Source organism: Schistocerca piceifrons, chromosome 9, assembly GCF_021461385.2.
Source record: "Schistocerca piceifrons isolate TAMUIC-IGC-003096 chromosome 9, iqSchPice1.1, whole genome shotgun sequence".
NCBI classification, from domain to species: domain Eukaryota; kingdom Metazoa; phylum Arthropoda; class Insecta; order Orthoptera; family Acrididae; genus Schistocerca; species Schistocerca piceifrons.
This window is the reverse complement of record NC_060146.1, coordinates 163,056,496-163,069,900: the sequence shown is the minus strand read 5'-3', so window position 1 is coordinate 163,069,900 and position 13,405 is coordinate 163,056,496. Positions and strand designations below refer to the sequence as shown.

The 13,405-nt window shown below is 36.7% G+C and overlaps 1 protein-coding gene across 3 annotated transcripts in view; it reads left to right on the top strand.

Moving 5' to 3' along the window:
* LOC124717315 overlaps positions 1-9,013 on the top strand; it is a 148,101-nt gene extending 139,088 nt beyond the window's left edge. For all 3 annotated transcript variants that reach the window (XM_047244148.1, XM_047244147.1, XM_047244146.1), the window contains exons 18-19: positions 621-737; positions 2,764-9,013. In XM_047244148.1, coding sequence (XP_047100104.1) covers positions 621-737; positions 2,764-2,896 — 250 coding nt within the window. In that variant the 3' untranslated portion in view covers positions 2,897-9,013. The remainder of the gene's footprint in view (positions 1-620; positions 738-2,763) is intronic.
* The last annotated feature ends 4,392 nt before the right edge of the window (positions 9,014-13,405 follow it).

Here is a 13,405-nt window from a genome sequence, read left to right as displayed (position 1 = left end):
TACCTCTACAAAGTGAAGACCACAGTACTGTGATAAACAGTTACCACATTGCTGTTGCATGTAACTTGACAAGGCACTTTATTCGAGAGTTCACAATTTTGTATCCCAAAAGGCAGTAGCTAAAACATGTCTCGTGGAATCAAATAATCCTTAAGCAGTCTGGACCAAAATTGTATATTTAATGTTTGAAATGTACCATTTTTAAACTTCTTAAATTGAAAAACAGTTGCTCTGTAGGTTTCTGTAAACAAAGACCAGTTTCACTACTTGTACTTCTTTTTCTCCGATTGTTGGGAAGGTAAAGTACAAAATTTCTTCTTCTTGTGACTCTTTAATCAATGAACTTTTCCTGGCAAAATATCTCTCTCTCTCTCTCTCTCTCTCTCCCCCCCCCCCCCCTCCCTACTCTCTCTCTCTCTCTCTCACACACAAACACACACACACACACACACACACACACACACACACACACACACACTCCATCCCTCCCACTCTCCCCCTCTCCATATTTATGAGAGAGAGAGAGAGAGATAATTAACAATATTTTAAATAAGTTACATACACATGAAAATATTAAAATTTTTCTGTGTTAGTTGTTGTTGAAATTACTTTTGTTTCAGAATTGGAAGGACCCTCGTCACTGTAGGCATGAACCCTAATAGCAACATGGGCCTGGCAGTCATCAACCTAGGAATATGCAACCTGCCTCCAACATTCCGCACGGACATTGCTAACAAGTACATGCTTCTTACTACCTCTAAAATTACACTGTTACATAACTTTAATCATTCTTTTTTCAAGATGTGCTTTCATGGTACTTTTCTGAATTTGAGCTGATACCTGTGATATCTAGAAGAGTCCCAGTCAACCCTCTCTCTCCAGTTGTTGCACATTAGATATATTCGAGAGTGGGCAATCAGGCAATCTGTTGAATACGATGCGTGCAGTTTCGTTACTCAGTGTTTACCAGGTAAAGGTATTACTCCTTAAGGTTCTGTATTGCTCAGTAACACCAACTAAATTACGAACTGTACTTATTTGGTATTGTCGAGATATCTGCCACGAATGTTGGTTATTTGTTTCTACTGTTATTGATCGTTAAAATGTACGGTGCAGCTGACATGCCATTACCACTGGCATGCACATATATCCGGTCACAAAGAAATAACATAAATGTCAGTAATAGGTAAAACGGATTATGGATATAAAGAAACACTCCAGTTCTAGACACTGCTGTCACCTGAGCAATTATCAGGGTGCATACTGTTGGCTTGTCAGCCTCTGAATCAGTGATCTATTTATGTTTTCTTATCATTCATGACTGGAGAATAAAGAATTTAATGAATAGAAAAGTTAACATCTCTAATTTTCATAAGAACTGCATTACATTTACTGTAATGGGATTGAATACAAAACTGACTATTGTGGTTGAGGTTGAGTGCAAATTGTTTGATGAACAGGAGATACAAGAGTAAAGAAACATATTCGGTGCCATTTCCATCTAGGACTGGCACACAGGGCGGGAAACAAAAGAAACGGGACATGTTACAGAGAACTTGAGTGCCCCAAAATACCCTATACTCAGCAACAATTGCAAATTACTCAACGAGGTGAACCGTTACTCTTGTTGTAGCATAATATGAACTGACTGCGTCACTTGATGAGCTGTTGTCATTTCCAACTGGAAGTGGTGCACTTAATTTCCCCACAGTGCGAGTGCAATAAGTGATTGTGGAAGGTGTCTTTCTGGACAATGAAGTAGCTTTCTTTGTAATTAATATTAAAGATAAAAAAGTCACTTTGAATGCATATATTAACGAATCTTTTAACTTCCATTGTTGCATGTTATCAAATTTTTAAAACTTGGAAACTTTGTCCCTCTACTCTCATATAGACATTGATAATTTTAGGAAAGTGAAACACACAGTTGGAATTGTGATTACAAAATCAGTATAAATGTTAAATTATCTCATTTATGTAATTAGTGTTTTGGTGCGAGTGTTATATTTTGAAAATGTGTTTCCTCAAAAATGTACTATTTGCATTTGTTAAATTTTGGAAAAATGCTGCTCATATGTATGTTTATATTCATTTATTGCATTCTCAATGTGTATGTTGAACTGTAATGGGATAAGGCTGTGTCCCTACTCAATACCTTTATTTACTCCTCTAAATTTTCGCTCAATGTCTTTCTCATTTGACAACTGCTTCCCGATTCCTGTGAAGTTACTGCACTATTTTCCTGTCTGTGATTCAATGTAATCCACATAAAAATTTGCATAATTTTAGACTATTTGGCATTATTGAAAGAATTTTTTAAATCAATGACACCTACAAATAGTGATTTATTTATCCACAACATATTTTGACACAGTATTAGTAAAATAATTATAGCGTGTCTAGATTCACACGATCATCAGTGAGTTTTGTTCACTATTCTGTGGCGTAAGATCTGTATCAGCATCTTGGTGGCACAGACTAGTAAGCTTACTGCCTTCACACCAGTCTCACATGGTTTTCTTAAGTACTGTTACAAGAACTGATATGCTCTTGTGGGCAACACATTATCATCTAGTGCTCAGAGCATTTACCCACTTACTGCATCATGCCTAGGAGCCTGCATCAGCTTTAGTTTCATAAGTACTTTATCAAAAAGTTGAGCTGTATATCAAAAAATGAAAACCTGACAGTCACAACACTAAACTTCGCATCTTCCGAGTCGTGCTGTGTGTCGGAAGATGAGGTGTCATTATGGTTTTTCAGGCTGCTGGCGCACATCGAGCAATACAAAGGGACGTGGCTGCAGAACCACCTGCCGGCCGGCCTGCAGGGCTCGCTGCTCGTCCTCACGTCGGCCCTGCACCGCTTCGTGCCTGACGAGACTCAGTCGTCGTAGCAGTGTGGAATCGGGGTTTGGGTCCGACGTGACGGGCAATGTACGAACTCCCACCGCAATTCCTCGGATTGACAGTTTAATCATTAGAACATGGTAGTTCGAGCAGCATCCACCTTCCGGTCATAGTACCAAGTACACTCGAAGGTGTCTTGACGGGTGGAAGAGTTTACTTTTGCTATGTTGCCGTTAGGTCCAGTATTAGTCTTTACATTTATTGTTTTGTACATTGATTTAAATGTTTGTTCTGCAAGCAATATTCTGTTAAGTTTTACTACAAAGATATTTGTTAGCTTTAAACTATTTTTTGAGTTCTTTCCGCACTTAGAATTGACAGAAGTTATTTTTTTGTGGTTACTTAAAATATTATATTTTGAGCTGCATTATTTTTTTGTCCAGGCTTATTGTTAAATACAGAAGAACAGGTTAGGGAATAGTGCTGTAGCAAACTTTTAGGTTGCAGTTCTCTAGGAATTTATTTTGTAATTGTGGAATAGATTTAGAATTTTACTTGTGTTAAAATTTTAGTGAATGAAGATTGGTTGTTACTATTGTTATAAAATTAATTTTTTAAGTATTAGATATCTGGCACCTGTGATTTTTATGCATATACTTTGCACTGAAACATTCTCTGTTATGAAGAATAATATTCAGAATATTTAAAAATTATTAGAGTATTTTGTTGTGACATGAGGGAAGAATGTATTTGAAATGAGAATCCAATTTCTGAGCCAAACTGAATCGAAAACATAAATTTTTTGGTTGTAAGTCATCCCGGAAAGGTGCTGAAGAGCAGAGCAGTGATTACTCGTCAAACAGATGTCGGTTTGTTAGAGGATGAACAGACTTGGCTATTTTTGTAAAAAAATACAGAAATCACTTGTTGGACTTGCCAAAATTTTTCCTGTCCTTAAGCTGTCTGAAATGAGTGCAGTAATTTGAGCATCTCTGGACGCTCTCCGTCTACACGGTCAGAATGACAGCAAAAGCAGTCAGACTGTGCATTTTCACTGGCAGTATGTAGAGAATACATCAACTTTGTGGCCATTTGTGGTACCCCCCTCCCCAAAACAGTCTTGTTTCAGCCAGGAGCTTGTATCGCTGTTCAGCAGCAGTAACTAGTTTCCTGTGTCTGTCCACTCAAATTGCATAACTGTGAAACGAATATGTTAGATCTGAAATGACTAGCATGTGAATTTTCAGTTAAATAGAGAAATCATAATGTGTGAAGACATTTGTGTTGCTTTGTGCCTCACGCTTCTCGCACCTCCTTACACGCCCTCCTCAACCCCCACTGGCCTCTGCTTCCTATTCCGTACTCAATTCTAGAGTGGTGGACAGATTGTGACAACAAATTGTGACAACTCGAGCATCTGTGTAATGTCTCATAAATAGTAATCGATGTGTCCCGATCTCATGGTTCTCATAAGTGACTTTTGTCATTTAAGGAAAGCTTGTTAATAAGAAGACTGAATATTGAGTATTTTATTATCTGTTTTCATGTTTCATAATGACATTTACAAATATATTAACATTCCAAAAAACCGTTGTCCTTCTGTATGTGCCCTATGTTGTATTTATTAGTGTTGTAGTTTATACTGTTTATAATTGCCTCTGTTGATACTTTCTCTGATAGGATACAATAGCTGATAAAAAGATGAATACAGTATTGTGGAACATGTTTGTGTCCTCATGTGATGAGTCGGCACAGTGCGGGCATACTTTGCCCTCACATTTTTAAGGTTTTTATGTGAAAATTTCACGCCAAATGTCATGTATCACCTTTTACTAATGTTCATTAGCTTTTATTCACTGTTGAAAATGTTCCTTTGAAGAAAGATATAGTCTGTCCAGTTTACTTGATAAGAGCAATTCCCACAAAAGGCAAGTTTCTGCATTTAGTACATGTTCAGTGTGGATGTTATGTGATGACCCGTACTGTGCAACATTGTGAAAGAATCATTCCAGGTACAATTAAGTATTAACCATTGTACAGGTTGTCCATGATTAATTTTACAGATTTGGGATTTTATAACTTTAAAGATAAAGGTAATAACAAGTGGTTTTCAACAAGTGATAGTTAATTCATATAGAGTGAGTGAGTGAGTGAGTGAGTGAGTGAGTGAGTGAGTTAGTTAGTTAGTTAGTTAGTTAGTTAGTTGTTTTAGTTACGGTATCCCACATTAAAAACCAGTTATTATCTGGGTTAGTTTTGGATTGATTAAATCCTAAAATTGCAAAGAGAAATTAACGGACACCTTGTACTTGCCCAGTTGTGTAATTTCATCTACAAGAAAACTCATTTTGACATTTTACAATTTTTAACCTTTGCAGCCAAATTGTTGTTTTCCCTGTATAGAGTATCTCGACAGCTCGCACTGCTGCCTCCGACAGTTGTCGGCTACAGAATTTGTCGCTCGCTCTGTGGGCTCTGACAGAACGGTGAATGGAACGCACTTCATGCTGCCCTGGTAGTCCTTTTGTGTGACAGTTGCTAGGCTGGTGCTAATGATGTTCCATTCACATTTTTGTAGGTGTCCGTAAATAATCAAGCAATAAAAAGTCTGATGAAACCATAAATTCCACCATGAAAGCACGAAGAACCGTCTACCTCATTTTGAAATCTCAGACATTTTATGAAATATTAGGGCTGTGAATGATACGTGAGATGAGATGCTGTCTATGTGATTTTCATAGGTCAGCAGATTGATGTTGAACTGTGAAAACCTTGGATGAGATAATAGATATTTGCATTTACAGTAAAAGTTGTACAGAAAACGGTGTATGAAAGCTTAAGACAAGTTTGTGTGCACAGTATTAGTGGCTCATCATCTTTTGTTAATAAATATTGATATTTGTACAAAATTCTAACAACTATGCGTATAAGTGGAAGTATCCTAATGCAGGTAAAATCTTCTCTTTGAGTATTTGGTGTTGGCCACTGCAATATTAGATGTGCTGTTAACTCGTGAAATCACTCACATACTTTGTCTGTGATAAAGAGAGTTGTTTGTTTGTTTAAAGACTGCCTGAATTTAGTGTACTACAGTCTCATCTAAAGAAAAATTTGCTCGTGTTGTCAGGTCACTGATCATTCAGTACGTAGCGCAAGCCCCACTTGTACGTTACAATTCATTAATGACCATATTGTCCGTCAAACATCCGTTTTTGAGTTTTCTGGGACAAGGCAAAATCTGAGGTTCCTGACATTAATGTGTGTACTTTACAGGAAAATTTTAATCATGTGTGCTTTCTTTGGGGCACTTGCTGTCACATTGAATCACTGTAACAAATAATGTCAACATTGTCTGTATGGTCGAAATAAAAGCAATGTTGGGGAAAAAATAAACTGTTTTCAAAATTCGGTAGTTGTATTGACATTAGGAACGAGACGATAATGTGAAATGTCGTGTCCGAAATGTACAATCGAGTGGAGGATACAGTATTATCAGGAGAAATAGTATGATAGCAGAGACTGGAATAGGCTATAGAATGAAGTAGGCCTTTCTGCGCATTTTTCGTGTCTTAAGTGAAGTGTGGAAGTGACATTTAATTTGCAGAGTTCTCTCTCTCAATTTCTCACACAAATTTTTATTTCTCTTACAGTATCCCTAATTGCACATTAACAACAGTAAAGACCTTAAGGAAGCATAGCAGTCTTTGTGTGATACTATCAGTTATTTGGCTAATTTGCCTTAGAAGTGCAGCTCTCTTGTCCTACTGTCTACACTACATTTTTGTCTCAAAAGTTTGGCCCAGCTCTTTTAAGACTATTTCAGTAAACTTCTTTAGCCCTGTTTTAAGTTTTGTTTTTATTTAGGTGACAAGTTCGACAGTCTCCCACTGCTCTTCCTCTTGGGTCATCTGTCCCTTTGAACACATTAGGTCCTGAATGTTCAGATTTTTACATTCTCAGACTACTGCACATTTTCGGAATCGGAATGCCATTCTGTGACCTACAGTAGATGTGGGTGTTGAAACCTTTTCATCACTGTGGGAGTGCTATCTGAATATGGCAGGAGAGACCTGGTGGACAAGAACTGTATTTCTTGATTTCTTTACATTTGGTGACAAAAGTAATCCAGTGAAAAGATTAGAACTCATTTAACAGATAAATTACGCGAGGCACACAGGAACAGAAAGATGAGGTAATCATTTACAGCTTTCATACATCCATTTTTCTTCCGCCTCTGATAAAAAGAATGTAGAGAGACTGATGCAGTAATAGACATTAATTGCATTATTATTTTATTAGTTAGTAAGGAAATATGATTTCTTTTGAAGCATAAAGATCATTCCTTTTTCTGTGAAATAATTTCAATCACACACATTTGTGATGTGTTATTTAGCTGTCCTTTACTTTAGTGGAAGTATCCAACTCTTCACATTTTGTCATTTTCCTGTTATCGTTTTATTACCCTTCAGCACAAAAAATTACGACCTCAGGTACTGAATATCTAAGCAACCCCTCCCCCTCTAATTTTTCTCTGGTTAATGTGGCAGGCCTTCGAGTTTCATAAATTACCCAAAGAAAGTCCTGTCTTTGAGATTTACATATAAGGTTCCCAGAAAGTCAGTGGATGACACTTATCGGATTTCTAAATCTTGAGAGGAATGCAGGTTTAAAAATCATTTTGGCAACAGTCAAAGTAACGTTGTGTTTTGATTACATATTTACTGAGTTCATTTGACTATTTTTCTAAATAACAAATACCCCAGTTTTCGTTGCAACTAACGAGTTGTCTGTTTCCTGTTTGGCAACTTCCAAAATACCACTGGAGGATATTAAAAAAAAGTGGAAAGTGATATGTGGATCATTGGGCGGTGCACAGTACTTTTCTCAGATTTCCTGTAGATCATAGCAGTGTTACACTAGTGAAACTGAATGCCCGAACAAAATTCATAGTTTGTTTGAAACAAAATAGTTAAACAGCTTTGATCAAATTAAGATGAGTGAGAATTCTGCTTATCACAAAAAGTAGTGGCAGCAATCATTATTAAGTAAAATCATTGTGCATGGAAAGTTCTGTCCTCCGTTTTTCAAATCACAAATTGAGCAGCTTAAAAACAACCATACATTTAGGATGGGATGTGAAGTGTCCTTCCTCTGCCGGTTCTGCCAGGCACTTAAGTGGGAGCATCGGGGCTCCATGAAACATAGTGACGACTCATGGGGAACGGTGTGGTGATTTCAGTCTTCACATGACATTGGCAGTCGATGAACAATAGTATTTATCATCTGTTACAAAGCTGACCAGAAATGAACTGTCTAAAGTAATAGGAACCAGTAGCTATTGGTCTTACACTTTTTAAACAATAAAAATATGCTTTGTCTAATTTATGAGTCTTTTGTTACAGTCGTAGACATATTTATAAATTTTGCTGTTTGTGTGTATGTTATGATGAGAATGAATAAAGAAACTCTACAAAATATTAATATAGAAATAACTTTTGGAAGCTCCTCATGGATAAGAAGAGTAAGATCAATTCTCGGTCACTTCTTATAAATTTTTGACCGTCGTCAGGTCCACTGTCATTAGACTGCCACGTGTCTCTTGTCGTACAGTCATCCTCTTCCATTTCCTATTTTGACATAGCTCTCGTGGCAGATTTTTTTTTTCCTCCCATCGCATTTTCTTTCAAAACCAATAACAGTAGAAAATATATGTTTTTATGTACATTATACATTGTTCTTCTGTACAGTTTTGAAACAAAGGAACGTGAACAGTTTCATCATCTCATAACAATATTGCGTCAACAAATCTTTTATGATCACAGTATTTTCAATCAATAAAGAACACTTTTCATTTGAATGTCTGAATTTCTTTGTTAATGCAATATATTTTATGAATAAGTTTCATTTTAATGTAGTGATAACTTAATTTTCCTTTTTGGTTAGGGTATATGTTGCTATCTCTTTGAAAGATGTATCTTAATTATAATCAGTGAGACTGAGGCAGCGAGGATTCATGAAGTGTACTAGCCTGCGCAGTGTTGGTAGTGTTTCAGTCATAGAAGCAGCATTTTGGCAATATCGTGAAGCAGTCTTTCTGTTAAGTTTAGATATTTGTACATCAGAATATGATTTGCTTATTTGAATTACATTTTGTTGTACCTGAAGTGGCATTTTTATTTTCTAATTATCTATATCCACACTTTACCCACAAAATGCAATCATTATATATACCGCTTTTGTCTCGAGCACACGTTGTACGAGTTATATCGCCCTGTTACAAATAGAAAAAGCGATACCTAGTGGGCAAAATGAAACTGGGCTAGAAAAATTTCATGCAGCTTAAGATAGGCAACCTGACTCGCCTCTTCTGCCCTGGATACAGGAGACCTCTCTTGAGGTGTGTCAAATATTTAAGGAAAAAAGAGAACAGTAGCTATGGCAAGCAGCAGTCCAACATATTAGTTTACATTGAGGTTTCAAAGTGATTTAATTTCTTCAGAAGCTGGGCTCACTGGGCATATCCCTTCCGAAGATTTGTCTTTTGGGGTGTGTCCCCATTCCATCACAAGGCAGTGATTCACTTCTCATTTAATCCACAGGAGGAGTGTCAACTCTTTTTCACATTTTTCTGTATGAAAGTGTACTCCTCTGCTGCTGCCAACTTTGGGGTCTCTACCTGTAACCTCGGAAATGGTTTCTGTGCTACACCCCACAATATTGGGTCCTTGTCTGAATTGGCCATCCTATCACTCCAACCTGCCAGAATGTAGAGTGCCATCACTGCAATGTGGAAGTGTCAGATTTGTATTACTTGAGTGGAGGACTATGGAAGGTGATTGTATCTCCCTTTGGCTGGTTTGACACTTGTGTGTGATACCACCGCCAAATACATACTAGGTGTGTTTATCAATTTACGTACTTTTTAGATCACTTGTTAATGACCCAATACAGTTACACTAATTGGATTATTTGAGAACATTCGTGTTCGATCACCTCGAGTAGCCTCTCATGATCAATCTGTACAAACTACGTCTTGGAGATATAGTGTCATATGTTAACCCTTGGATACTTTTTTCTCCTGGACACAATATCTGTCATCTATCCGAAGAAATTTTCTGATGTTGCACGTCCTGACTTCTATAGATAAGGAACACAAACTCTTCTAATATCATCAGTGAGCAATATTTAAGTCGAATCCCATGAAATTATCGTAATTTAGATTCAATTTTTCTTCCATTGCTATGATTCCCATAGATCATACTCTTTATACCACATCAATAAGGAGTGCGAAGAACACAGTAATGTCTTTGTTTCTATGTAATGTCAAATTTGTTCGAAAAACATTCTCTCTTTATTCTGATAATGTTTTAGACTAATATGACATAATATTTCACTGTAACTTTCAGTCAAAATATCCGCACTTCACAAAGATCACTCCATTTAACACAAATTTTCGATTTTCATAAATAGAACTTTTCAAAGATGTTACACTTTATGGTAATTCCCTATAAGCAGAATATCAACCCGTCTTTCAGATTAAATCCTGTTGTTTCGGTTATGTAGGGTCATACTTTCTTCAGAGTAAACATTTTGGAAATAAAATTCACAGTTCAAGTATATACATTTCCAATAACAAATCCATCTCGGTGTTTTTTTCTCCTGTTTCAGTTTATTACTTCTTTTCAACGAACTCCATTCACAACACATTTTTCAGGCAGTATGCACATATGCAATATGAATGTACAGGCCAGGAGATATGACCTCATAAAGACATAATCTATGAAAAAATAGCATATCATGCATGAAGTTTTAATACATTTATTCTTTTCTACTAAGACACTCCTACACTCGAGTCAGCTTAAAGGAATCTCTGGCACCTTGCAGCACTTTTGACAGCTTTCAGCTGTGAAGCGCAAATAGCTGTCAGCGAAAACAATAGCGTTCTGTAGAGCTATGAAGAGGCATTACGATAGACATGTACAAAATCGTGTGGTCATCTGCGGCCACCGTATTAGAAATATTGTTGATAATCAAGCTCTGAGTTAAAAAAAAAAAATTACATAGAATTTGTATTTTGCATACTATGTTTCATAATTTGGATACTGTACTTACGCGTTTGTTCATTATGCGTGTGGATTATTTCAAAGGTGTTTTCACAAATACATGGAAATTAATTTTTTAATATTACCCTACAAAAACAGATAGAAAATTGGCAAAATGAATACCTGTCAGTGCCAGATTTGTCAGCTCGTGTGTGTGTGCGTGTGTGTGTCTCTCTCATTTATATACTTTTAAGTTAAATATGCTATGCTTGTTTTAAATTGGTTTCTTATATTTTGTTGTCCTGATAATGTTCTGTGTTAGATCTGTTTACATCCCTCTAACCTTCAAAACTGCATTGTTTAACTGTGCTTTTCATTGTTGCTTTCCCGACAGGGCATTTTCTGGCACAGCCTTTCCAATGTGCAGTCATCACACTGCCCACCTTATGCCACATGCTTGTCTCAGTTAAAAAATTAATCCATGTGTCAGCCACCACAAATTTGGCACCCTTCTCCTGATTTATCTAGCACAAAATAAATATGTGTAGGTATAGTTAAACACTATTGAGTTTAATTTCGTATTTGTGATTTCAAGAAGAAAAAATATTCAACTTCGAAAAAGTCCATTTCTGGTGCCACACATGGGTCATGCATCTGCTTTCCCAACACTGCAGTGAAAGGGTTAATACACAACAACAGCAGCAAGGTTTCCCTGGGGCACGCACAAGTTTAGTTGTACGCCTGTTGTTGACTCTATTCAAGGTAACATGTGACATTCTTCCTACTCAGTCCAGTCATAAATTTTGTTTTGTAACCCATCTGATCATACTTTTGTTATTAAACATTGGTGTGCTGCAAAGGCACATATTTGCAAAAGTCAAGAAATACTGCATCTTCTAGCTTTCAGGATGTCATGTGAGAAAAGCACTTGTCAGGTTTCGCATGACACATGAATTACATATCTGTGCTGGTTGGCATAGAAGTTGTAACATTTGAGCTCAGAATATGTTCTAGAATTCTACAACAGTAGGATTTCAATATATTGATAGCTAGGTCTGTGGATTACTTCAAATTACTGGCAGGTAAATCCATAAGAAGTGATCCAATGAGGATTGCTTGACCATTTTTAAATATTTTGATTTTTTTGCGTGTGATTACCCTATAATTGAGAAGTCCAAAACAGCTTTTTAAAAAAATTTACCTTGCACCATTACGGAATGGTGGCCACTTATATTTGCAAGCGCATGACGGTTTTTCAGTTTGGAGACATTGTAGTTAATTTGAATATCTCTGCACTGGGTGAAGTTAAAACATTACAATTGACATTATTGTTTTTAGAAAAAACTAGCACTGACAGGACAAAATGACCAATTTTTGGGATTGCGTGGCCTCTAGCTGTTTTGTGAGCCTGTGAAGTGTGTTAGAAGAAAATTAAGTGATACAGTGCATATAAAATTGCAAATGTGTTCCATTACAGGAAGATTGATGTCTCATAAAAGTTCAGTGCTGTAGCCTGTCCTTCAGAAAATAAACTTACACGGTTCGCCCAATACATACGAAATGGTTGTATTCTTTTTTCTTCCACTTGCACCATCAGAAAACGTAGGTGTTTCATCAAAGTAAAACAGAGTACACAGCAGCGTCACTGTTAAGCATCTAGATTAAAAAAGTGTGCTTCTTGTGTATTCTTTTCGCCATAGTAACTTGCATTAGGGGTTAATGAGTTTTGTATCTTATTTAATGTCTGTAACGTTTTTGAAGACTGCTGTAAATTTATTTTCATAATTAATCTCCATTTACAGACTACGCTTCATCCCCTTGTCCAATTTTCTTGTAATGTCATCACAGTCTTGGTAATGTGTCGGAAGTGTGTGTATGTCAAAGTAATTCTCTGAATAGAGATGAAATTCCCCTTTTGAACCTCCCACCAGTGCACCATAGGGTAAGATGGCGTTCCTTTGCTCACTGCTCCCCAAGCCACCAAAGGACATGGTATGTACTTGACTTCAATTGAGAGCTGGTTTCCAGATCAAGTGCATCTATAGATTTGTGAACATTAATACAGAAGACTGCAATGAGAAGCTATGTGTCGACATGGCTCGATGCAAATAAGCATTACTAATAGTCAGTGGCTTTGCATGCACAGTTACTGTCAGTGGGGTAGAACAAAACTATAGCACAGAAATCATAAATACTCTTGTATTCTGTGATATTTCACTCTGTATTCAAGACTTTGTAACCTGGGCTTTTACCTGTGTCTATTCTCTGATGATTCCTATACACATTTTAACCTCTTACTGCATGCTGGGGTTCTTGACACAGTAATTTTAAGTAACAATAACAGCCCGATTTTAACTGTATTAATTGGTTCTATATAGAAACTGAAATCTAATCAATTTAACAATGCAACAGGAAACACTAGCTGCACCTCGAACCAACACATTCACTACTGTTTTCCTACTGTTTTCTTTATCATGATCATAGTTAAGCTGTTATTTTATTTGGTTCCATTAA